Genomic DNA, 27,715 nt, shown 5'->3' with positions numbered 1-27,715 from the left:
TGTGCTCTCTTCATCCTCTGACATGGGAGCTGGCTCGGAGCTCGTCTGTGTGTTTCCTGGACTTGGCTGCTAACTTCCTAAGTTTTAAAAATGACATCTCAGATTTCAAATGAAGCTGCTTCTATGACTTTATTTTCACCCTTTAGGGGCTGCGGTGCACGTCTGAACAAGGGACCCCAAGGGACCTTGCCTCAAGGGACAAAAATAAAATAAATCACAACTCAAAATAAATAAATCCAAAAAAGCATTTTATATAAAAGCATTTTATAAAAGCATTTTATATTTTATATAAAAGTTGATTTTCTTAACAGTTCAGATTCACAGCAGATGAAACTAAAGTAAAGGCAGTTTATTTATGCCTTGATGAAGAGTTTGGTTCTGAATCGTCTTAGAATCAGACAAACATGATGAAGATGAGAAACTAGTTTTATGAACACAGTTTTAACCACCTATCTTTAATTGCATAAAACATCTTGTAAACCCAAATGTGATCCCAGCAGCTTTAACTGCCTCTTTCCTCCCTAGAAGTTCAAAGGAGCGCAGGGCTGGAAGGAGATGTGATGTCCCTGAAAATGTTCCCCAGGCAGAAAGGCTGATATGACCAGCAGACCCTGCTGGGACAGCTGGACCTCCCTCTGCTTCCACAGACGGTTTTCATCCTGGCGTGAGCAGCAGCTAAGCCGTGGTCTGCTCCTTCCCGTTGGTACAGGACCTTTTCCCAGCCTCCATCATGGAGCCCTCCGTCTGCACCTGCTCCTCCTGCTTGTCTTCTTCTGCTCTCAGTTTCTCCGCTTTGGTTTTGAACCTCAGCCCATGACCTGTAAATCAGAGAACAGGGACTTACAGCAGATTTTCCAGGAGGACGATCTTTCTACACACGTTCTCTGTCTAGAAAGCAAACCTCCAAAGCAAACTATATTTGCTTTGGAGGTTCCAGTAAATATTTACGCTCAGTGACCCTATTAGCAAGATACAGACAGATTACAGCATCGTGTCTAAATCATTCAACCAGAATTCCAAAACTATCCATCTATATATATCTATCTATCTATCTATCTATCTATCTATATATATATACATACACTACAGAAAATCACTGTACTTTTCAATGAAGATAACTTTAAACTAGTCTTAACTTTAAAGAAATACACTCTATACATTGCTAATGTGGTTAATGTCTATTCTAGCTGCAAATGTCTGGTTTTTGGTGCAATATCTACATAGGTGTATAGAGGCCCATTTCCAGCAACTATCACTCCAGTGTTCTAATGGTACAATGTGTTTGCTCATTGGCTCAGAAGGCTAATTGATGATTAGAAAACCCTTGAGCAATCATGTTCACACATCTGAAAACAGTTTAGCTCGTTACAGAAGCTACAAAAATGACCTTCCTTTGAGCAGATTGAGTTTCTGGAGCATCACATTTGTGGGGTCAATTAAAAGCTAAAATGGCCAGAAAAAGAGAACTTGAAGATTTCCTACAACGGTGTGTACTACTCCCTTCAGAGGACAGCACAAACAGGCTCTAACCAGAGTAGAAAAAGAAGTGGGAGGCCGCGTTGCACAACTGAGCAAGAAGAAAAGTACATTAGAGTCTCTAGTTTGAGAAACAGACGCCTCACAGGTCCCCAACTGGCATCTTCATTAAATAGTACCTGCAAAACACCAGTGTCAACATCGACAGTGAAGAGGCGGCTGCAGGATTCTGGGCTTCAGGGCAGAGTGACAAAGAAAAAGCCATATCTGAGACCGGCCAATAAAAGAAAAAGATTAAGATGGGCAAAAGAACAGACATTGGACAGAGGAAGACTGGAAAAAAGTGTTGTGGACGGATGAATCCAAGTTTGAGGTGTTTGGATCACAAAGAAGAACGTTTGTGAGATGCAGAACAAATGAAAAGATGCTGGAAGAATGCCTGACGCCATCTGTTAAGCATGGTGGAGGTGATGTGATGGTCTGGGGTTGCTTTGGTGCTGGTAAGGTGGGAGATTTGTACAGGATAAAACAGATTCTGAATAAGGAAGGCTATCACTCCATTTTGCAACGCCATGCCATACCCAGTGGACAGCGCCTGATTGGAGCCAATTTCATCCTACAACAGGACAATGACCCTAAACACACCTCCAAATTGTGCAGAACTATTTAGAGCAGAAGCAGGCAGCTGGTATTCTATAGGTAATGGAGTGGCCAGCGCAGTCACCAGATCTGAACCCCATTGAGGTGTTGTGGGAGCAGCTTGACCGTATGGGACGCAAGAAGTGCCCATCCAACCAATCCAACTTGTGGGAGCTGCTTCTGGAAGCGTGGGGGGGAATTTCTCCAGATTACCTCAACAAATTAACAGCTAGAATGCCAAAGGTCTGCCATGCTGGAATTGCTGCAAATGGAGGATTCTTTGACGAAAGAAAAGTTTGATGTAGAAAAAAAAAAAGATCTTATTTCAAATACAAATCATTATTTCTAACCTTGTCAATGTCTTGACTCTATTTTCTATTCATTTCACAACGAATGGTGGTGAATAAGTGTGACTTTTCAGGAAAACACAAAATTGTTTGGGTGACGCCAAACTTTTGAACGGTGTTTCGTTCGGTTCATGCACTGCTCCTTTTTCTCATAGGCGAAGCGTTTACACTCCAGAGCAGAAGGTGGCGGTACTGCGACCAAAGCCAACCACCAGTAGTAAACAAGAAGAAGAAGAAGCGAAGCAGCGTAGCCGGGTGTAGCAGAAAAAAATCAGTTGTTGTGCAGAATTGTGTGGGTATGGCGAGTGGGAAAGAACAGGAGTTGGAAGACGCGCCAGCAGCACTTTATAGGTCAGCTGTATGGGAGCGCTTTGCATTTAGAGTGACCTACGATGACGGCGGAAAAAAAGCTGTGGATAAAAGTGCAAGCATCAAAAGGCATCAAAACTGAATTAAGATGTGGAATTATATACTTAACAAGTGTGAAACAACTGAAAATATGTCTTATATTCTAGGTTCTTCAAAGTAGCCTCCTTTTGTTTAGCAAACTCTTGGCATTTATAGTTTTGATGCCTTCAGTGTGAATCTACATTTTCATAGTCATGAAAATAAAGAAAACTCTTTGAATGAGGAGGTGTCTCCAAACGTTTAGTCTGTTCTGTGGATAACAAAATATATATATTGTGATGGTTTTTGATACACATTTGAATTTGTTTTATACCGTTTTAGATCAACTGAAGCAAACCTGAGAATGCAAGAGGTTGAAGAGCAACTTTTAGAACACAATTTGTACTTAAAATTTGAACAGGCATAAATTTAATGTAAATGTAACTGCAAATTCAAATTCACTCTTACAATGCAAATTTATGCAAAATTACGTTCATAAAAACCAAATTATTCTTGTTACTTAATTCACTCCATTGAAAATATGAATCCAAAGAATCGTTTGTTAAGAGAAAGGCAGACATCTTTGTGTTTACTCACTGGGACAGTCTGCCACCTCTTTAAAGGCCTTCTTCTTACAGCATCCTCGACACAGATTGAACACACACTTGTTCCCCTGCAGAGTAAAAGCAAAAACCAACCCTTCAGAAATTCTCCGTAATGTAAGGAGAAGATAAAAGCAACCATCATGTTACAGGAACAGTCATTTAATGGCAGCTCAGGGGGAAAAACAAAGCTCAGGTTTTAAAAGCAACCAAAACAGAATTGAAAAAAGTGATTAAAACGGTGCGTTCACACTAAACCAGAACGCTGGGAATTTTCAACGTGGTTCGCCTGCCGCTCGTTGCAGCCCCGATCCAAATGATCCGTGTATTTAAAGTGGTTTTATCATTTAATCAGTTAGTTTAAAGGGACACTATGCAACATTTTTCAGTTAATTAATGTGTTCCATAACGTTATGGATGATTAAATGAGTCATTTCAGGTTGAACAAAGGTATTCTCGGCCGCCCTGGTGGTCTGTGGGGGAAATACTGCACTTGCAACTGCAGGAGCACCGACCTGCACCCACAGGCTCAGAAGTCTCGTGAGAGTCAGTCTTGCTTTACGGCGAGAACTGCTACACCCCCCAGTTAAAAGCATTCTCGTTGCTAGCACAGTGGCGATCTTTGTGCAGTTATGCTACGTTCACGCAGCAAAAGCAGCAAAATCGCATCTGCTGCTTCCTTTTTGCTGCTTGTACCAGTTAGTTCTGACGCGCGGCTGAAGCAGCTTTGCTGCTCTGGCTGCGCCGTGCAAAAGTGTGTCTGAGGCGCGTTGGGCGGAGCTTCACTATCCTTTCTCTGCCTTGCAGCTATATTTGCTGTGATCAGTGGGAATAAAGTAGTTTTAATATGTTTTTAAGTGAGAAAATACACCTGAAAACGTAATCAGTGCAGTCAGTTCATTCAGATTATTATCCTGCCTTCAATATTTTTTCTGTCGGAGCCGCTCAGACCCCCACATACCAGGGATGCGCCGACAGTATGGATCCCTTCATCAGCAGCGGTTCACCGCGGCAGCTGGTAGGTGTTTTTCATCTAAATAATCCAAACTGCATATTCTGCCGGCAGATTTCTGCATTTTAAGTTAATTTAGGCGTCAATAAACAGTTTAAGAGGAGAGATCATCAGCGCTGTGTCTCTCTCCCTGCGTTAAACGCACCCGACGCGCTGCTGCAGCCGCTCAGACGTGCTGCGCCTGCAGCTCAAAACGCGCCGCGGGACCTTTGCATGTAAACTCGCTGCTTCTGTCGCGCCAGCTACATCCAGTGTGAACGCAGCGTTAGTCATTCGCTGCTAAGCTCAAAACAACCGCGCCTGGCTTGACGGAGAAACCAGGAGAACAGCTGAGCATATTTACGACAGTGCACTTTTACTTTCGCCCTCTGGAGGGAGCCTCACTGGAAAATCAACACCGGTTGCATAGTGTACCTTTAAACGATAAAACCACAAAACCCGCAAAATTCTCATCGTAAATATCTAGATCGACATTCTGCTAGAATGAACGATTTAGCCAAAAATCTAAATTGTGACTATTTTTAACAAGAATTGCCATTTTATTTTGATTTTCCTTCCCAAACTTGTCTTTTTTTTTCATTCCCAGCTTTTAGTTCTTGAAAGCTTGTATTCCCAGAGTCCATTGTTGAAAGACGTTACTGCAGCCTTAGTGTGAAAAAGTGCTAACTTCCACTAGCGTGCATCGACCTGTACCGTAGACACAAAAATATCTACCTTTCTGTGTGGCGACAAACCCACTAAAGGCCTGGAGTGAGAAATGATGCGTCTTAACCAGTGATGGGACTAACGGCGTTGAAAGTAACGGCGTTACCAACGCCGCTACCTTTTTTAGTAACAAGTAATCAAAATTATTACTCTTACTGTAACTATAACGCAGTTACCATTGCCGACACCCCGTTACTGCGTGTTACTCAGGTCGCACAATGAACCTTTTTTCATGATAGGACTCGTGCGTGCGTAATGAGAGAGGGGAGGATGGAGAGTGAGGAGGACTCCAGCAGCAAAACAGCATTTTCCTGATGGAAATACCGGTGTTACGTCGAGCTGCGTTTCCCCATCAGATACGGTTTCCCCTGCATCTCCGCACAGCGCGGCGGCAAGATTCACCGCGCAAGCGTCAGGAAACGAGCATGCTCGCTAAAGGCGCGCAACAGTCGCCCTGTGCTCGCGCCACAGGGGAACTACGGAGAGCGTGAACGATCAAATGATAGCCTATATGGAGGGAGAGATGGATGGATGGATGGAGGCAGGGAGGGAGGGAGCTACATGTTGCAGTATCTATAACAACCCAAACACAGGATTTCAGAATTAGACATCCCCAGTTATTAATTTCATACAATCGCAAAAGTAACGCAATAGTTACTTTTACTACTAACTAATTACTTTTATTGTGGAGTAACTAAGTTACTTTTTGGGAGAAGTAACTAGTAACTATAATTACTTTTTCAAAGTAACGTGCCCAACACTGGTCTTAAGGCTGGTTTATACTCAGAAACCAGGTCGTCTGCGTGTGCGTCTCCAAAATTGCAGATGATTGCAGACAGGAGGCCTCTGATTGGTCAAATCTTCATCCGCTCTACACCATGCGGATTTCCTGTTTGGTTCCTTACCGGCTTGTTTTGTTTGTATGACCGCCATTGTGGAAAACAACTGGTGAAGATGGAGCAGCTAGAAAAACTTGCTTGCTTTGCGTCGTGGAATAACATAGTGCAGGCCACGCTTTAATATGCAACAAGCTCGCTGCGACACACTGCTGCAGGGACTGTAAGTCCCAGTCAAATATAGCGTGATTACAATTGAGCGCCTTTGCGATTTAAAAATTGGGTTTTGTTAAATTGCAATTATATTGCAAATGCTATTAATTGTCCAGTCCTACATACTGCAGTCGCAGATAGAAGGAATTCAGTTTTGAATAACTAAACTACACTGCAGATAGTTAATATGCAGTTTTGTCATTATATCTTAAAACATCTTTATATAATATTAGACACCGTGTTAAAGCTTTCTTCGTCGTGGAACCTAACATCACTGGTTCCTGTTGTGTGTTGAACACAGCGGACCAAACGCTCCAGTTCCAGTTAACAAATGATCCGTTTTATATTTTCAGCTTCTAGTAAATCCAGCTCTGCTCTCCCTGCGTGTCCTCGCTCTAACCTCCAGATATCCTAAATGCTTCCTTTGCATCGCTGCAGTTGCTCCTGAACGCGCCTCTACAGCGATAACATTGCAGTAACTTCCTTCTGGGGCTGCATTCAATGTGAACACAGCTTCAGAAGAAGCGAGCTTTGTGGGAGCTGACAGCGCAGATGTGAAGCACAAACACGCTGAAGCCACGGCTCACCTTTGGGTTTCCACACTGCTCACATTTGAGGTATTTGGCTAGAAGGAGAGAAAATAAAAAATTATTTAGATTTCTGGTTCCGTCTCCTGAGATTTAAAGGCAGCATTGCCAAGGAATTTCGAACTCACGTTTCAGCTCCGGAGAGAAGTTTTTGTTGGGGTTGCGGGATCTTTTTTTCTGCTTGTTTTTGGATAGACCTTCAGCCGGTCTGTCCGAGTCCTCCAGAGCCCTTTTCTGACGCACTGTGCTCTTCACCTCCGACTCCTGACAGCTGCCGTTGGTCACCGCCGGCTTCGGCCTGTTGGCGGTTTGATAAACGATAAGAAATGTGCCGCCAGTAAATCCTGCTTTAATAAATCCTTTACTGATCCTCACGGTGGTCTGACGTAAGGTTGGCAGATCCAGTGAGGGAAGGGCAGACCGCCTTCCCTCCCCTCTCCCTCCTTCCCATCAGAAATCTCCTCCTGCATCAAACAGACAGAAGAGGAAAGAAGTTGAACCATAGAAGATGTCTGGAATCCTCCCTCTGCAGCTCAGCACATCCTTCTCCTCTCAATCTCTGCTTCAGTTCCATCCATGTTTACTGGTTTAACTGGAGGTTGGGGGGGTGTTTTGCTATCTCATCTCGATGAAGCCAGCAGGATCAAACTACCTGTAAATCATCAACTGTGCCTGAATCCGTTCAGGGAGGTATCTGTGCGCTGTGGCCCCCTATGGTGAATTGAGGCTGATAGGCCGCCGTTTATTGAGCCTGATGCTACGTTCACCCCTAAAGCAGCAGGAGCAGCAAAAACGTGCGCGCTGCTTCATTTCTGATGCTTTTACAAGTTTAGTTCTGATGAGCAGCTGAAGCATCTTTTCTGCTCTAGCTGCACAGTGGAAAAGTGGGTCTGATGCGCGTTGGGTGGAGCTACCCTATCCTTTCTTTGCCTGGAACAATGGCGGCTATATTTGCTGTGATCAGTGAGTAAAAAGTACATTTATTATCTTTTTAAGGGAGAAAGTTGACCTGAAAGCTTCATCTATGCTGTCAGTTCATCCAGATTACCATCCTGCCTAAATATCATTTCTCTGTCGGAGACGCTCAGACCCCCGCCAGGGATTAAAGGGGTCATAGAATGCCAAACCTAGTTTCCATCGTCATAGATGAATAACGATGGCTCAGTGGGTGAAATGGACGTACAGAGAAGTTCAAACCCCATCAACACCTCCTTTCTCTGCAAATCTCACAATTCTAAACTTTCACCATAAAACGAGCAAAACCAAACGAAGCACCGAGGTGACGTGAACTCGGGGCTTCGTCTGGATTCGCCCGTTGTATGGATGTTGCCTTATTTCAGGGTTCCTACAGCATAAGGCAAGTTAAATTCAAGACTTTTTAAGACTTTTTAATGCCACTTGAAATAAAAATTTAAGACCAAATTCACAAGAAACACAAGAAAAACCCTCTTGCAACAACTTAACCCAGAGGTTTATTTTAACATAAACCACTGCACTAATGTTTCAAATGTTGAAAAGCTTCCCATACAGGAAGAAAGCTAAAAACACACAAATGACAGATATATTTTAACAATTATTTAACTGAATTCACAAACTTTGTTTTAGCAGGGAACAAAACAAATCAGTTTTAAAGCCACAACATAACCAGTGCTAAGTCTTTTTTGCAGCTATTTTTCTTTGTATGGTTTTCTTAGTATGTTTGATTTGGTGATAAGTGGAGGCGTTGCAGACACAAGGGTGGAACTAAACTGAGAAATACCGGCTGTTTCTCTCTAACTCCATTTTGACGCTTTGTGTTTCGTGCTTCGCATGTGCGACTCCACTGCCTTAATTCCCATCGTTCTGAGCTTGAATGACTTCTTGCACTAAATCCACTGAGCCTCATGTATGTTCCCTGGTTTTAGCCATGGAGAAAACTCTTGGCTGGAGACAATTTTGGTTACATTTACACTTGCTCATATTTTACAGACAAAAAGTTAATGGTGCATCTCCCAAATGTCCCGGCCGCAACAACGCTTTTATTGGTTCCGCTATCGGGACGGAACCAATAATGGCGAGCAGTTTTTTTTTTTATTTTATTTAAAAAAATAATAATAAATTGTAAATTTTTACGTTTTATTTAGATTACAGAAATAAATCGTAATAAAAATGATCCTATGTATGATGTTTTAAAAATTAAGACCTACGAAAGACTGATTTAAGACATTTTAATACCAATTAAGGCCTTAGTTTTATTTTGAAGAATTCAATGCCTTTTAAGACTTTTGAAGGACCCGCGGGAACCCTGTATTTGGTTCTGGCCTGTACTTTTCCCTCCCAAATGGACATCCAGACCAGCCCACTGGTTCACTGCCCAAGAACATGAAGAGAGGTGGATGTATTTAACAGAGGACAGATTTTAAAAGCTTTCTTGGAGAGTTCAAAGCAAGATTTGCTAAACTTATTTAGCATCACAACCGCAAGCTGGAAGTATGGGTTCGGTCGCTCCGCTTTGCTCAGCAGCTTCGCTTCTTGTAAATCAACCAATCAGCACAGCTCATCTAAATATTCATAAGCATACCATAAAAAGAACACCTGTCGTTTCATTCTAGGGCTTTTAAGCAGGCTGCATTAGGGCTCATAGAACAGCTAATATGCCATTTTCCTCAGAATTATACCATGAGCCTGACTCCTCTGGTCTTCATCAGACTGGGCATGCTTAAAGTAGTCACACCCCATGGACCTTTCTCCTGTGTTTTCATTTTACAACCACAAACCTCTCTATTAATAATATAAACTTTATATGAGCAGAAAGTAGCACTGCACTGAAGAACAATCTGGAAATAATTTCAAATGTGTATTTACCTATAATTTGAGGTAAATAAGAGGATTTGTTAAAGGAATAGTACACCCAAAACATGATTAGCCTTCATTTTCTACTCACCCCCATGCTGAACAACACCCTGGAGTACTTTTTTGATATCTCAAATGCATCTGGAGATCTGGGAGGCTTCTTGCTGTCTGCTGACATTCAAATAATGGAGGTCTATGGCGCCCGAGGCAGAAAGGTCCATAAAAGTCCACAAAAAACGTGTCAATATTCCTCCATACTGCTCGTCCAATGTATTCCAAGTGTCCTGAGTGGGTAGCGTCCATAATTTACTCGAAACGAAGTCATTTAGAATGTTTTTAGAGCATAAACAGTAGTGTATAGGATTTCCTGAAAGCGCGCACATGCGCTCTCACGACGCTACGGAAGCCGGCAGACCAAACCAGATGAAAGTGCGCATTCAGCTTGGCAAAGAACTCATGCTCTTCCTCAACACTGAAGTCCTCAGACATTTTTCTTTCGTTGACCTTTCTGCCTCGGGCGCCATAGACCTCCATTATTTGAATGTCAGCAGACAGCAAGAAGCCTCCCAGATCTCCAGATGCATTTGAGATATCAAAAAAGTACTCCAGAGTGTTGTTCAGCATGGGGGTGAGTAGAAAATGAAGGCTAATCATGTTTTGGGTGTACTATTCCTTTAACGGAATTAGTTTTTTTTTACTCTTAAAATAAGATAATTTGATAATATGCACTTGAAATAAGACAATACAATTGTTTATTTCTTGTTTTAAATGTAAATCATCTTGTTCTATTGGCAAAGTGTCTCACTTACCTCCTCAATTAAAAAAATCTGCACTTATTTTAAGAATAAATGACTTATTTAGATCGTATTTTTTTGCAATTTGACAGTGAAGTAGAAGGGAATGGTTTCCGTGTGACCGGTTATAATTCCATTACAACGGATCCAAGACTAACGGGACTTACTAATGAATGTGAGGCTTTTTAACCTCCAGAAATTAGGAGCTTTCCTTCTTTATGGTGCCGTACCTGGCAGCGGCGCTTCAGCTGTGAGCTTATGTGGGCTAAACCCTCCAGGGTCTTCACCTTCGCCAGCTCCTCCCTCAGGTCCTGGTGGATCTGCAGCCTAAACAGACATCGTTTAACAGCGTGAGACAATGACAGCTTACTTACACCTACACAAAAGTGTAAGTAAGATCGTTCAACATTTATATGGAAATGTTTCACATAAAAAGGAGTCAAAAAACCAGAAGAGGAACTCTAATGAAAGGAGTTTCATGTCAGAAATGTTTGATGCACCTCGATTATGTTAGCAGCTCCAGACAGTAACATTTGCTTTGGTCTGTAGTGAGCTTTATTTCCTACACCTCCTTTCAACTGGATGATGCAATCAGAAGGTTATTTTCTAAATCAGTTACTGACAGATGAGCAATAAAGACAAAAGTGTTAAAGGAATCTGAGGATGAAGAGGGGCCCTTAACTGCTTAGAGGGGAGGAAAATCCCAAACCCTTTTATTTTCAGCCAATCAAGCTGCCGACAGATTCACTTTTGGTGAAACTCAAAATGCAGCTGCATGACCTTCAGATGAGGATGGTTTCCTTTTATTTCCCAGAATGTATCGCTTAGGGGTGTAAATAATAATAATCGTTTCGTATCGATGAAACGATCCAACAGCCGATGATCCGATGCGTCAACACGTCAGCAAAAGAATCAATTCATGTGTTGTTTTTTTCCCTCCGGTCTATTTTTATCCATTTGCTCCTGGGTGTAATTCTCCTCCCGTGCTGCGGTGCCGCTAAACCTATTTTGCCCTCCTACCTCGCTTCCTGGTTATATTCCTGCAGCAGTGTGTTGCAGTGAGCTTGACGCAGACATTTTTGATTTATGCTCAATATTGAAGCGTGGTCTGTGCTACACGCTGTGGGTCTAGATACGGCCGAGGCGGCGAGGAAGTGGGGGTGAGTTTAGTCCGACAACGGAGGGACATGAGGGCCAAAAAGAGCAGAGATCCAGGTGGAAAAAGGGTCCCAGCATTCTCGCGCACCTCACTCTTCTAGCAGGTCAAACTTCACGAGTTGTTTTTTCGGAATATCGGTCATAAAAACAAAACAAGCTGGCCTCCTGTCTGCAGTCAGCTACAATTTGGGAGAGGAGCAGCGGAGCGTTTGTGGAGGGGGCGGGACGTCTGGAGCTGAGGTTTTGCACTGCGCTCATTGCACTGATTATCTGCAGTATTTTTGCAGTATTCTTTGATGCAACTTTTCTACTTTTTATTTGCTGTTGTTTCTAAAAAAAAAAAAAAAAAAAGTGCATAACGATATTACAGCTTTCATTCATTTATTTCAAACTTGAAACTTTGTTTAGCCTGTAAGGTGTAAAAAAAAAAAATAAATATCGATTAATCGAATCGAAGTGTATTCTTGAGTATCGAAAATAATCGAATCATTGGGTCAGGAAATTGATATTGAATCGAATCGCCATGATGGATGTGATTTACACCCCTAGTATCACTGCGTATGAACAGAAAACCGTTTTAACCAGCAATAAATCAGTGAAAGTATTTCTCTAACCCCGATTCCACATCCACCGTCACCAACCGCCCCGCTCACACGTCGTTTAATTGATCAATGATACTGTTCCACATCCACCGCTACTCCTCCGCACATCGCCGTCCACGTACGTCTCCTCCGTCCTTCACTGTCGAAATATGGACCCAAGCTATTTTTTGCTCCGTGTTTGCCTTTTGTATCTATGCTTCTTTTTCTATGTCTGCTTCTGTCTCCTTGAACCCCAGTGGGCCTCAGCAGATGGCCGCTCACACTGAGCCTGGTTCTGCTGGAGGTTTCTTCCTGTTCAAAGGGAGTTTTTCCTCTCCACTGTCGCTACAAGCATGCTTAGTGTGAGGGATTGCTGAAGAGTCAATGAGTGGATGTAATCAGCTGGTTTTCCTTAGATAGAAAACTTTGAATCAATCTGACTGGATGATCTGGTTGAATTGGAAAGTTCCCTGAGATGACATGATGTGAATTGGTGCTATAGAAATAAACAGAATTTAATTATTTAGATTTCTAGTTGTTGCAAAATATCTAGACTTAGACTGTATACAAAAAGAAATTTCATTAAGTACAGCTCTCTAGACTATTTCATTTTTTAAAGTGCAGCAGATAAAAACATTTGTGATGAAAAAAAACAAAAAACACTGTGGTGAAAAAAAGTGATGTAAACATGACAGTTTGAAATTTCAGATTTTTTTTTTTTATGATTACATTATTAAGCATTTATAGGCACCAGACTCAAAATGAAACCTTAAAACCATAATATTAAAATTGAAGAATTTTAAAAGGTTTTAAGGTCTTTAAGGACCCAAATCTGGACAGATTAAAGGCTCCAGAGGAGAAAGTACAGCAGGTGAACGGGGACCTACGTTTGATGCCAGAGCTTGAAGAGGTGGGCTCGTATGAAGGACAGCGAGCATGGAGGGTGCTGCTTTACCACCTCCAGGTATTCCTCTGCCATCTCCCACACAGGGGGGCTGCGGCCCTCGAACAGCGCCGGGTTATGGAGGTTCCCCTCTACGAATGACAGATTTGAAAAGAAGCAACTCGCAGCTCTCTGTGTGGATGTGATGGATGGACGTTGCAGCAGAGAACCAACCTGCACTCATCACCCCCTGAACTCCGGTCTCCTGAATGCAGCGCTCCACATCACTCAGATGCTGGATGTTACCGTTGGCAAAGACTGGAATACTCACTGCTTTCCTGGAGAAATAAACACATGAAGAACATTATTCCTTATTTCAGTTTAATATAAACAGCAGAGAAACGTGGTGCTAAGAAGGAGCGACTCTAACCTGACAGCTTTAATGTGCTCCCAGCTAGCGATCCCCGTCATGGCTCCTTTCTGGTCCTTGGTTCGGCCGTGAACGGTCAGCAACTGGGAACGTTCATCACATCATGAAGCACTTTAAATAAATCTGAGAGATAATCAAAACTCTGAGTGGGCGCTGTGATCCCACCTGACATCCGGCTTCCTCGAGCATCTGAGCGTAGCGGACCGTTTTCTCAATCTCCTCAAAGACTCTGATCTTACAGGTGACCGGCACAGAGAGCTTCTCATGGGCTAAACTCACTGACAATTCAGGGAGAAACGGTAGATCCTTTTAATGTTTGCTACTCAGATGAAAGGTTTGGTTCAATCAATGAAAGCCAGCTGTGTGTGGAAGTTTAAAACGTAGTAAAATGAACAGGAGGAAAGTTAAAGGAAAAGTCCGCTCATATTCAGAATTCAAACCTCTGAAAATGCTTTAAATATGAAATTATTCCGTCCTGTTCAATAAATGATCAGTGTTTTTAATTCAGAGTAATTTTCATGTGAATGTGCTTTACTGGAGGCATCCATGTTTGTCAAAGAACACTACTGCCACCTACTGGTTAGTGATGTCACGGTGCGGTATCGGCTGTTGATCAAGTCCCAGTGCTGTATCTGGTGTTTGTCACAACGCGCTATTATCCAAGTCATCTTGAAAACATTCTTCTTCCAAATGTTGGCTACATATTACGCGTTTTTTCTCTGGGCAGAAGTTCGATGGCAAATCCTCCCTCTTCAAGTTGGCGATCCAACGACCAACCCGTCCGTGGAGGATCAGGAATCAGAAAGGTGGAATAACTCTTTTTGTTTTTTCCCCACTTTTACCCAATACTTGAGTTGGGGGGGGGGGGGGGGGGGGGGGGGGGGGGTAAAGATCCTCCACCTTCTTATCAAAGAATAGGGCTGGATATTTTCACCAAAGTCCTGAATCAATTCAATTTTTATTCATACAGTTCTTAATTGATTAATTTCGATTCGATCTGTTTTTACAATAATAAAAGTGGTTCAACTGTGTTTAAATAAAAAAAAAAGAATGTATTTAATTTTTTCCTGTCATATTAAACACAAAGTGCAGACTTGTAAATCAGACAGTTTAAACAAGAGATGGGAACAAAACTGTCTCAAAAGTGCAAACTTGTGTGTGAGAAGTGAAAAAGTGAAGCCTCACTGGAGCGAGTAGACGTGACACAGCAGACGTGCATGAGCTGCATTATCTTCAATGCACAAACTATATTAGCAGCGCTATCTGTAACTACAGCCCCCATCTGTTAATGTGTTCAGTCAACCTATTGGCTATATTTGCAGCTGTCTGGCTTGAAGTCATCTTGAGTGCATCTTTAGTGCTCATTTAAATGTGAACGCCATGCGCGTCACTATAAAATTAATCAATCTCATTCCCTAGACATCGAGTTTGCAAAAATGTAAAGGAATTGATTCAAAATCGATTTTTTTACCCAGCCCTATCAAGGAAGTGTCCTACAACAATTATGAAGCTGATCCCAGTGGGAAATTAAACTATGTAGGTGCAGCGATAGCCATGCTAACTCTGTAGGGGCAGCGATAGCCATGCTAACTCTGTAGGGGCAGCGATAGCCATGCTAACTCTGTAGGGGCAGCGATAGCCATGCTAACTCTGTAGGGCAGCGATAGCCATGCTAACTCTGTAGGGGCAGCGATAGCCATGCTAACTCTGTAGGGGCAGCGATAGCCATGCTAACTCTGTAGGGGCAGCGATAGCCATGCTAACTCTGTAGGGGCAGCGATAGCCATGCTAACTCTGTAGGGGCAGCGATTGCCATGCTAACTCTGAAGGGGCAGCGATTGCCATGCCAACTCTGAAGGGGCAGCGATTGCCATGCCAACTCTGAAGGGGCAGCGATTGCCATGCCAACTCTGAAGGGGCAGCGATAGCCATGCCAACTCTGTAGGGGCAGCGATAGCCATGCCAACTCTGAAGGGGCAGCGATAGCCATGCCAACTCTGAAGGGGCAGCGATAGCCATGCCAACTCTGAAGGGGCAGCGATAGCCATGCCAACTCTGAAGGGGCAGCGATAGCCATGCCAACTCTGTAGGGGCAGCGATAGCCATGCTAACTCTGTAGGGGCAGCGATAGCCATGCTAACTCTGTAGGGGCAGCGATAGCCATGCTAACTCTGTAGGGGCAGCGATAGCCATGCTAACTCTGAAGGGGCAGCGATTGCCATGCTAACTCTGTAGGCGCAGCGATAGCCATGCTAACTCTGTAGGGGCAGCGATAGCCATGCTAACTCTGTAGGGGCAGCGATAGCCATGCTAACTCTGTAGGGGCAGCGATAGCCATGCTAACTCTGTAGGGGCAGCGATAGCCATGCTAACTCTGTAGGGGCAGCGATAGCCATGCTAACTCTGTAGGGGCAGCGATAGCCATGCTAACTCTGTAGGGGCAGCGATAGCCATGCTAACTCTGTAGGGGCAGCGATAGCCATGCTAACTCTGTAGGGGCAGCGATAGCCATGCTAACTCTGTAGGGGCAGCGATTGCCATGCTAACTCTGAAGGGGCAGCGATTGCCATGCCAACTCTGAAGGGGCAGCGATTGCCATGCCAACTCTGAAGGGGCAGCGATAGCCATGCTAACTCTGTAGGGGCAGCGATAGCCATGCTAACTCTGTAGGGGCAGCGATAGCCATGCCAACTCTGAAGGGGCAGCGATAGCCATGCCAACTCTGAAGGGGCAGCGATAGCCATGCCAACTCTGAAGGGGCAGCGATAGCCATGCCAATTCTGAAGGGGCAGCGATAGCCATGCTAACTCTGTAGGGGCAGCGATAGCCATGCTAACTCTGTAGGGGCAGCGATAGCCATGCTAACTCTGTAGGGGCAGCGATAGCCATGCTAACTCTGAAGGGGCAGCGATTGCCATGCTAACTCTGTAGGCGCAGCGATAGCCATGCTAACTCTGTAGGGGCAGCGATAGCCATGCTAACTCTGTAGGGGCAGCGATAGCCATGCTAACTCTGAAGGGGCAGCGATAGCCATGCTAACTCTGTAGGGGCAGCAATAGCCATGCTAACTCTGTAGGGGCAGCAATAGCCATGCTAACTCTGTAGGGGCAGCGATAGCCATGCTAACTTTGTAGGGGCAGCGATAGCCATGCTAACTCTGTAGGGGCAGCGATAGCCATGCTAACTCTGTAGGGGCAGCGATAGCCATGCTAACTCTGTAGGGGCAGCGATAGCCATGCTAACTCTGTAGGGGCAGCGATAGCCATGCTAACTCTGAAGGGGCAGCGATTGCCATGCTAACTCTGAAGGGGCAGCGATTGCCATGCCAACTCTGAAGGGGCAGCGATTGCCATGCCAACTCTGAAGGGGCAGCGATAGCCATGCTAACTCTGTAGGGGCAGCGATTGCCATGCTAACTCTGGAGGGGCAGTGCTAGCCATGCTAACTCCAGGGACTGACTGCAGTTCTACTATAAGGTGGATTGGTCAAGGTCAATGACATGCATACCAGACATATAATAGCCATACCATGCATAGTGCTTTAGGTTAATAGAATATATGAATTAGCCTGTGTATGCTTCCAAAAAATTAAAAAAATAATCCAGCCACCCCCACCTTTATTTAATTATTTTTTTATTTACACAACTAGACTACTGCTTTTACCCGATGTATTCCAACATCCAACTGCCATGCACGTGTAGCCTGGGTGCCATTCCGAACTTGGTCCTGCCCACAAGGTTTGAGGTCGGGAAGTTCGGTCTGGCTCTACTCCATAGTAGCGTGAGTATGATCGCCCACCTTCTGGCGATCCAATCAAATTGTCAGGGCGGGCTTTATACGATGATGGACAGATGATCAACAGTAACGTAATCAACCACGTGACCAAAGCGCGCTTGGGTGACAACAACAATGGCTGCCGCCGGAGAGTTGAGGTGAGTAGATTCTGCTATTAGGTCTGTTCTAGAAGATATCGACAGCAAATTAATTTTTAAAGAGGAACAGAGAAACGCGATCAAGGCTCATCTTCTTATTCTAGGCGTGAAACTGCACGCTTTGATTTTTGTTGACAACAACTATGCGTCGGTTAACATACGTCACGCACTCCGTTGCTCTTATTGGTTGTAGGTCTATCCAATTGAGTGCAGAGGCATTTTTTTCCTGGTTCGTTCGAAACACGCCCCATAATCACAGCTCTATGGAGCAGTATCAGACTCATATTCTGACTAGAATTGAGTAGGACTACGTCAGGCTAATGCACGTGGGCATTGTCAGTTTCACTATAGCTCTGGTGAATTTCAATGGTGAAGTCCTCTGGAAATCTTCAATAATTGTTGTTGATTGCAGATGTGTCTAGTAGTTCCGCTAGAGAATGGCGCTAGGCTTACCGCACCGTGACATCACTGCTGGAAGATGGCAGGAGGGAGGGGCTACTATATTTGGGTAAAAATGGCCGCTCCCAGACTCAGTAATTGTGATGAAAATAGTTTTTATTTTTCTACTCATTAACAGTAAAATTATTAAATCCCTTTAAAATGTATTAGTTTTAGGTATAAACAATGATCCATTGATCTTTCATGCTGACCGGACTTTTTCTTTAATATTTGCCAGAAAAACAAACATCACTTTTGAAGTTTCCTGCAACATGTTAGGACAGACTCACCCATCCTCTTCAACAGCTCCCATTCATCTTGCAGAAAAACTCCGTAGTGTCCTTAAAAGCCACCATGTCAGTTAGTTTACCAGCAGTGCCTGTTAGATTTGCTCTGGTCAGGATCCTCCTATGCTCAGATCCATGTGGACGTACCTCTCTTGGCTATCATCTGAGGACATCCCAGGTTGAGGTCGATGGCGTCGCAGTAGTCCTGGGCCAGGAGGGCAGCCTGGAGGAACACCTCGGGGTCATTGGCACAAAACTAGAGCAGAGAAGATAGGACACGATGTGTTACAATGTAAGGTTTAACATCCGGATCATTTCAGAGTTGTTTTGAGGCGCCCATGATGAATCTTAAGAGGAGATTCAAACAGAGAACGTCTTCGAACTCGCCACCTTAAATACATTTTCCCATGATTGGGTACACCTGGCTATGAAGTTCAAATCTTAATGAAGTAACCAATTTTGTGTTTCAGTAAGTCAATGCAAAGTAGTTAATGGTATTCAAATTAATAAAATTAATTAAGGTACCCACATTGTTTGCACCTGGCTGGTTTTTTTTAATACATATTGCACATTTTCTGTTAGTCTAATAGACCTCAGTTTAATACTGAAATATTACTATGTCCATAGGTTATTAGATATATCAAACTGAAATAGCTGTTGCTAATATTTCGGAACAAAAATAATTAGGATTAATAGGGGTGCCAGAACTTTTTCATATGACTATCATTTATTATGTGTAACTAATAAAAAATCTAGATGAATGAATAACTATCGGTCACAAAACTTGCAAAGAAACAACGATGTTGAGACACTGCATTTACACGTAGAGAGCAGCAGCGATAAACAGTTCAGTAGTTCAGCTCATTCTTGTCAGAAGTGATAATTTAGTCTTTAAATGGTTGGAAAACACTTTTTTCTAAACTCAGATTCCAGCAGCTGGCTTTCTTTCTACAGTGTAGAACTTTGGTGTTGCACTGAACCACAATCTATCTGGTGACTTGAGCAAGAAAACGACAGGAAGAAGTACGTGCTTTCCTAAGACCCGCCCCCTTCTAATTCTGATTGGCTAATACTGTTCGTTTCAGAGCACTCCTTTGCTACTATTGGCTGATAAACGCAAGAGGGATCGCAATTGTCTTTTTTTATATTTAATTACCGGCAATTTATTTTTTAAGTGATTTTTTTTTTTTTACCCACAGGCAATCACTACGATCTAGAAATCCAGCCTGGGACTTGAATACTTTAATCCCTGTTTCCATTTCATTTCTTCGACCCCCTGGTTTAAATATTGAACCCCACCTCTTGGTTATTACTGGATCTGGGCCTGCTGATGGCAAAATATTCACCAAAAGAAACAAAACTTTCCAGGAAAAATCCTAGGGGCTGGGATTGCCATCCAGTTCAGCTGCTAATCAAGCAGAAACTTCTGACCCTGGTTGAAGGGTTTAGTCTCTTTAAATGCTGTCTTTGATATTTCTGATATCCATCAGACACTGAAGCTCATTTTATTTTTGACTGACTGCGACTTGTCAGAGCCTTACGTTGCGTTCTGAGCATCAGTGGCGTCCATTTTACATTCCATCTATAGCGGCCGTATTAAGGGGCATCAGCCCATTTCAACCGCCTGGTGCGTTAAGTCTTTAAGGCACGGCGCCACGTGAGTTTTCAGACAACACGCACAACAAGACCGTTTAAAGCATGAAATGGCCTAGTGGCACGGATTCAGTTTCTACTCATAACCCTGTGCGTCTGAATTCTCACCTGAGTAATGAGAGGTCTGTCCTCAGCACAGACCTCATTGTAAAGGTTTTCTCTCCTGTAGTTGGCGTCCCGGACGAATACCTGAGCGTGCAGCATAGGCGTGTAGCAGAGCTGAGCGCCGTGTCTCCTGCTCAGCAGACGCCAGGCCAGCTCGCTCTGATCCACCATCGGCGCCACTACAAAACGCGCCTCCTTCAAGGTCTTCCTCCAAAACTCGAAGCCCTGAAGCTTGGCCATCACTGCTGCCTTCAACGGAGAACAGATTCACATTTAAATACCTGCGAGAGTTTCCCTACTGATGACTAAACACCCATCTAACTGCTCAGTCCTACAGATCTTTATATATAAAAGAAACCCGTACACTGATAGAATTAGTTGGATTTAAACTGTGATCAAAATGGTAAATGCAAATCAGTTAAACGTTAAAACCGGTGAATGAAATCGAACTTTGCTTATGAGTTTAGTGAAACAGATAAAGATTAAGGACAAGTGGTTGGATGCAATCTGTCTTTATTTTTTCTGCCGCAATATAAGACTTTTTAATATATATAATATATATAATTTGACCTATTTTCTTCCTTTTTAATAATTGTCATAGGAAATCTGTTACCATCTTAAACAACAAACATTTGATTTGCTTTTCTAGCTTAAGACAATGAAAACCTTAAAGGATAATTCCGGTTTTTAACGCTTTTAGCCCATTTTCTGTAGTGTCCAGGATGAAATCGAATGATCGACACCAAAATTTTGACGATTGGTCCTGTCTCTGCTATTTGGCTCATGCAGAATCCCCCCCTGGCTGCTTCAGAATGGCTTCCATAGTGCATGTCCGATAATGTCCTTAAAACAACCTTAAAGGTTCTTTTTTTTTAAATATGCTACTCACCGGGTCGTCAGCGCTGTTCAATGACGTTCCAAAAAAAGTTTCGTGAAGAAAAACCGTTCCTGTCTTGTTTTATTTAGCATTTTGTAAATCCCAGAACTATTTTTTCCGATACATCACAACCGCTTATAAACTTCCGCTTCCCGTTCGAATCTGAAGCGTTGCACACTCCAGACCACTAGTTGGCGACGGTATCCTCTACCGTCAAACTCAAAGTCCAATATGTCCTCCTCAAGAATCCACCTTTCGTATTCCATTTTCAGAGTTTTTTAAAGTGTTTAACAGAGACGTTAGCACCTCGACGTCGGAGTACACAGAGTGAAGCAGAAACACTTGGGCCTTGCGAAAAGACTACAACTAAGCGTAAACAGGCCCCGTTTCCGTTTCCGGTGGCGGAGGGATATTGACTATTCCAACAGAACTCAATGGGATTTACAAAATGCTAAATAAAACACTACAGGAACGTTTTTTCTTTACGAAACTTTTTTTGGAACGTCATTGAACAGCGCTGACGACCCGGTGAGTAGCATATTTTAAAAAAAGAACGTTTAAGGTTGTTTTAAGGACATTATCGGACATGCACTATGAAAGCCATTCTGAAGCAGCCAGGGGGGGATTCTGCATGAGCCAAAAAGCAGAGACAGGACCAATTGTCAAAATTTTGGTGTCGATCATTCGATTTAATCCTGGACACTACAGAAAATTGGCTAAAAGTGTTAAAAACCGGACTCACAGACCGAGCATAAACCAATGGCTGCAGCAGATGTTATCTGTCCTCCCTCTGGAAAAAAAACATGTTTATATTTAAAGGACAAACAGGATCTGTTTGAATCTATTTGGAACTCCTTCATTGATTATGTTAAGACTCTGAATAACTCAAAAAAAGGTGCAAGTGACAGAAGAACAAGTGAACCGCAGTTCCCAAAGACAATTTATTGGAGAACAAATACTGTCAAATTTAATTCTCATTATAAGAAGCCAAGCATGAAATGTGATCAGTCGCATTGGAATAAATGTTATGTGAGGAAATTTGTTTTCTGTGTTTTATTTTGACTTTAACAGTAACGTAACTATGCTGTGATTATATTCTGTATATTGTTCAAGATGTTTGTTTAAATTGCTAAAGTTTGAATAAATATATTTTGGGGAAAGAAAAATAAAGGTTCTAAGACTGGTATTTATTCTTACAGTGAATCATTATGTCATTATTTGGCCACTATTAATAGCGATTGAAGAGAGTCTAAAGAGCCAGTTTTTAAAGTCACTGGAAGTATAATCAAAATTGAATACAAGCTTAAGAGTCACATGCATAACATTAAATAGGTAGAAAACACTTGTCTGTTTTCCAGCAGGTTGTTCAGCATTTGAGATCTTTTGGGTTTTCTATGGAGTCAGAAAGGTGTCAAAATGTCTTTAAACTTAAGCTTGCAATGTGGGGCAGGCAACTTGATGAAGGAAACACAGATTCATTTGAGAACCTGCATGAATTTGTGGACACTAATGACTATGATGCTATCTCAGTGATTCCACACATTAAGCAGCATATTTCTTCACTTATTCGATTCTTTAAAAAGTACTTCCCTGAAAACAGTTCCCAGTATGACTGGGTGAGAGACCCTTTCAGTGCTCCTGCTCCACCTAGGTTCAGCTCTGCAGAAGAGGAGCAGTTCATTGACATGACGTCTGACTCCACACTGAGACTGAGGTTCACATCACAGACACTCAGTGCATTCTGGCTGAGTGTACAGAGGCAGTATCCACTCTTAGGAGAGAAAGCTATAAGCATTCTGCTTCCTTTTGCAACATCTTACCTTTGTGAGATTGGCTTCTCTGCTGTTGCTGCACTGAAGACCAAGTACAGGTCCCAGCTAAACATTGAGCAGGAGCTGAGAGTTGCACTATCATGCTTCGAACCTCGCTTCGAAAAGCTGTGCACTGCAAAACGTGCTCATTGTAGCCATTGAACCTGACTTCCTCCTCATTTTGATCAAAAAAAGAAAGAAAAAATGAGCACAAATTGTTTAATTCATTTTTGGTTTGTAGGTTCAAGTGTTTTATATATTGTGCTCCTGAGTTAATGTTGCTGAACTAAATAAAAATTAGTTATTTTTTTAGTTTTTGTAGTTTATTAGTTATTATAATTATTAAATATTATTTATTGATTTGATTTAATTTTGCAATGGTGCAATTAGTTTGTCAAACATGTTTACAGTTTAAACATGTTTAAAACATGTCTTAAAACAGACTTAAAACACGATTTAATAAAGTTATTCTTTGTAAGTTTGACCATATGTCTTTCTATTTTTCTTTTCTTTAATGTTAATAAGGATAAAATGTTATGCAGAGATGGATAGTCACGGTGGGGCGTGGGGGGCGCGAATAGTTTTCTTCTTGCTAGGGGGGGCGTAACAGAAAATAATTGAGAAGCACTACATTAAGGGAAAATATGACATTGAATATCAACTTCTATTTTTTTTAGTTTTTGACCCCTTTCTGACTCCATAGTTTTCATTCAGAACAGCAGATAGTTTATCAAAAATCTTCAGCGCAGAACAAAATAGTCAAATTTTTATAAACATAAATAGTGTTCTTATTTCATACTCATCATTACTGATTGTGAACACTTCCTTAGGCTTAATGAATTAAGTCCCATTGACAGTAATAGCGTTTTTTCTAAAGTGGTTTGTGTTTGTGTCCTTATTCAAAATTTAAAAAGAATAAACATAATTTTAGTCAATAATAGGCTAAATTCATTCATTTAAAAAGTCATCATCCTGTTGTAAACCATGTTCTACACAGACTTTGGTCAGTTTAAACATTTATGTGGATTTTTACAAAAGAAGAAAAACAGTCTGTTATTTCCTGGGTCTCATTTCTATGGCTGTCAAGGATATAAAAAACTTTTAAACTGAAATAATCACAGTTTATCAAGGCTTGGCTTCTTGAAGCCATTTAAATCGGTTCCTGTCAGCAGCAGGAAGGAAGGCGAATAACTGCCAAATATTTAGTTGTCTGAGAAGACAAACAGTGTCGATATTCACTCTGCATTTTCTTTCCATTTGTTTTGTTGTGACTCTAAGCTCAGAGTAGCTCTAACCTGTTAGCTGCCGCGCCGCTAGCAGAGCAGAGCCGCACAGTTAGCCCGGGTCAAGCAGAGAGCCGGACCGGCAGCTGTGGGACCAGCGGACCGCTGGACCTCTGTGTCTTTCTAACCCTCAGTCAAACGTTTCACCTGCTTGGAGACAGACCCTCACGAGGCGCCTTCAGCCATGTGCAGCAGCCAAATAACACCGGTGGGAAACCTTTCTTCTTCTTCTTCTTCTTATGGGGTTTTATGGCGGTTGGCAGACTTGTGAATTGTGCATTACCGCCACCAACTGATATGGAGTAAAGCAAGAAAACAGAAAACGATTCACCCCCCCCCCCCCCCCCAAAAAAAAAAAAAAAAAAAAAAAAAAAAAAAAAAACCTGTGTAACTTAAACCAACATAATACTAAATCACATTTGCCCATATAATTTTTAATTTACTCTAGGTCATCTTAACTCTGCCAGTTTCTGATGGTCCCATCGGTCCTCCCATCATACTTCCAACCATCTCCCAGTTCAAATCTTTAATATCCAGATATTTTTCTGCAGCCTTCACTATTATTTTGATTTTTTCCGTTTTTTTTGTTGTCTGTGCAGTACAATTAATTACTTCTACCATGAAAAGAACAAAATTTGTCTTTTTAACAATAAGTGAGTCTTCATCAATTTTTTGATTCTCTAGAGGTTTGGAATTTGCCGTGTGTTGAACTGTAGGTTTGGGTTTTTCTGACTGAGATGGGATCCTTTTTGCAGCTTCAGCGTAGGTTATTCCGAGCTCAAATTTCATTTTTTTAATTTCCTCAGACCTTTTGCTTGCTTCACAGCCGCGATAAGCAGCAGTATGTTCTCCACCACAATTACAGCATTTTATTATAGCTTCTTTTCCACATTTACCATATTCGTGTTCTCCTGCACACCTTCCACACCTCTGTTTCCCTTTACAAACTGCTGCAATGTGACCGAATTTTTGGCATTTGAAACATCTCAATGGTGGAGGATTGTAGATTTTGACATTATAGCTTATGTAACCGATGAATACTTTGCTTGGTAATTGCTCTTCCTCAAATTTAATTAGCACTGATAAACTGTCAGATCTTTCTCCGTTTCTTGTTGTTTTTAACCGTTTTACTTCTTTTACTTTTGCACCGCTTATGTTTTCCAGAATCTCTTTTTCAGAAATTTTTAGAGGAACTCCTCCAATGACTCCCCTGCTGATCTTTTTGTTCTCCATTAGGCTGCACTGAACTCTTATCCCGTCAATTTTGTTGATCCGTATTGCTTTGCCTTGCTGGGCGCTGTCTCTGCAGTTAATTAGCAGGTCTCCACTGTACAGAATTCTGGCACCTCTGACTTCTCCGACAAGTTTATTGATGGTTTTTGTTAAGTGAACCGGATTCCAATTTGTAAAAGAGTCTGCCTGATTAACGACTTTGAATATGACTTTGAATTCATTTTGTTGTGCTGTGGAATGTATGGAATGATCATCACTGGATTGTTCTGAACTAGATTCCCCTTGAACTGATCTCTGTTTTTTCCGCTTTTTCTCATTTTTTGATGTTGCTATCTTCCACCCTTCATTGTCACTATTTCCCTCTTCCATCCCACAAGAATCGCTTCCTGTTTCCTCACTACTCACGGCCCAAGACATTTCTCCATAAGCAGCTTCAAAACACGCGCCATGCACCAAACGACCATCCACATCCGACCGACCAGGGGACGGAAACCTTTCTTCTTCTACGATTCCACTGTTAAACCACGTTCCGATAAGACGCCCCCTTCTGGCTAACGAACAGCACAGCTGAGGTTAAAAACAAACTTTACTCTTCTTCTTCTATATATGAATATATATATATATATATATATATATATATATATATATATATATATATATATATATATATATATATATATATATATATATATATATATATATATATATATATATATATATAGTCATTTGGGGGGGTTTAAAAAAATGTTATGTTCTGTATCAGATGATTTTTAGCTGACACTTGTTTTACATCAGTTATTGATTCTATTGTCTGAATTGTGCATATAAAGTGTTGTTAAAATTCTTCTCAACCTGGTCGGCCGCTGCTGATTGGCAGTTAGCGGGATACCTAAATGGACAAATAGGATAAGGTGACCAGATATCTGAAATCCAATCAGGGACCATTTTCAGCTTGAGAAAAAAAGAAAATACATATAATCAAAATTAAAATAGGAAACTGAGACAGCAATGCTTTCATACATTTTAACATATTTATTAAGATTTAAACAACACAAATAAAGTGTAAAATCCAGGAATGTGCCTCTCCATACTGTTATTTCCTAAGATTAGTAAAATAAATCGATCAATAGTGTTTATGAGTGCCCCCCCCCCCCCCCCCCCCTTTTAAGCCAACTCCTACACAGGACCGCCCACAGAGGTGTGACTTGCCAGCCCCCTCTCTGTGAGGACAGAGAAAACCACAGATCAGACCAGATCTCTTTCTCTTTTCCTGCTCTCTTTCCCATGAAGCTGGGGTCCGCTTTGGCAAGATCTCCGGCAAGATGGAGATCCAAGGCCCAGGGGAACCAGATCTCCAGAACCATCAAGGATAAGTCAGAGTCTTTCAGAACCAAACTGCTGCAAAACAGACATTTTGCAACACATGTCTCTTGAGTTTCAGAGCTTATAGAGCCACAATGGATAAGAAGGACCCCTGCTGTGTGAGCCACTGAAAGAAACCGCTGGTTGTTTTTGGCCTGAATGCTGAGCTGCAGATGGATGAAACTCAGGCCTTCCAATTTGACATGGACAAAAAGGTTTGCAGGTTTGAACAAACAATATGTCTTTTGATGACAATGATCATTTCATGTGTTTACTGATGAGTTGTTGAAGCTTGAAGAAGCTTTATTTCACAAAGGGCTTAAACACTGATATAACATTAGTGTTCATGTGTTCCTCAGATGCTCATTACATTTCCATTACCAAGTATGACCAAGAGTCATTTAGTGGAAGCCTGATGTCTATTCACTGCTAGCTATTTCAAAGAGGGTAAAGAATCATTTAATTAAAGGTTATTGGTTCTTGATTAAGCAAATCATTCAATAAAACATTATTTGGCCAAATAATCTTTTATTCACCTCATGGATTTGCATTGTGAATTGGTCTGAAAACATTCCAATTTCTCTAAATTAGTGAAAAGCTAATTTGATCATATCCCAAATTATTCCAGATAAACTTTGGTTTCAAACACAGAATCCATCTTAAACTGTAATATGTTTTTCAACCGTTTTCCCCTTCCTCTTTGTACATAGTAGTTTAGTTTAGTTTAGTTTCACTAGTCTTAGTTAAGAGTTTTAAACTGAAATATGTGTGACTTGGAGCTGAATGATATTTGTTAATAAACTCATATTTTGAACAGAAGTTGTGATGAATTTATTCCATGTATGGCAGAATTAACTGTTTGACCATGATTAGTGCTCAAATCACTCTTTCATCTATTGTTCTAACACACAGTTAGTAGGGCTGGGTGTTAATAAACAATATATAACAGCTGAAATAATATCTGATTAAATGAGATATTTTACAACCCCTACAGGGGAGGGCAATAAACATCTTAAAGTATCAGAAACATAAATTCCCAGCTGGTTGGGAATAGAATTGAACATAAAATCACAACAGTGGACTCAATTTAAAACACAAGAAAATTTATTTTAATCTCAGAAAGATAGGCCTGGTAATCATGGTGTTTAGCTAAAATTATTTGTCGAGATAAAAATAATGAAGTCAAATTGTTGTTGTGGTTCATGTGTTTTGGAAGCCAACAGGTTAACTCTGCTGTTTGGTGATAGAAATAA

General features: G+C 41.8%; 1 protein-coding gene across 2 annotated transcripts; it reads right to left on the bottom strand.

Moving 5' to 3' along the window:
• Nucleotides 1–287: 287 nt before the first annotated feature.
• dus1l (dihydrouridine synthase 1-like (S. cerevisiae)) lies at nt 288–24,090 on the bottom strand. Of its 2 annotated transcripts, none has more exons than XM_038267582.1 (14): nt 24,015–24,090; nt 19,900–20,145; nt 18,286–18,394; nt 18,142–18,192; nt 13,648–13,760; nt 13,483–13,565; nt 13,287–13,390; nt 13,057–13,204; nt 10,661–10,757; nt 7,180–7,268; nt 6,933–7,102; nt 6,805–6,842; nt 3,447–3,522; nt 288–818 (listed from the first exon to the last, which is right to left on the bottom strand). In XM_038267582.1, the coding sequence occupies exons 2-14, from the start codon at nt 20,134–20,136 to the stop codon at nt 676–678; spliced, it is 1,458 nt and encodes a 485-aa protein (XP_038123510.1). In that variant the 5' UTR covers nt 20,137–20,145; nt 24,015–24,090; the 3' UTR covers nt 288–675. The 2 variants fall into 2 exon arrangements, with proteins under 2 accessions (XP_038123510.1, XP_038123509.1); XM_038267581.1 differs by having other exon boundaries at nt 23,880–24,084.
• Between the last annotated feature and the right edge of the window lie 3,625 nt (nt 24,091–27,715).

This window comes from Cyprinodon tularosa, unplaced genomic scaffold (genome assembly GCF_016077235.1).
Source record: "Cyprinodon tularosa strain WSP-4 unplaced genomic scaffold, ASM1607723v1 ctg678, whole genome shotgun sequence".
NCBI lineage: Eukaryota > Metazoa > Chordata > Actinopteri > Cyprinodontiformes > Cyprinodontidae > Cyprinodon > Cyprinodon tularosa.
This window is presented reverse-complemented; position numbering and strand designations above follow the sequence as displayed.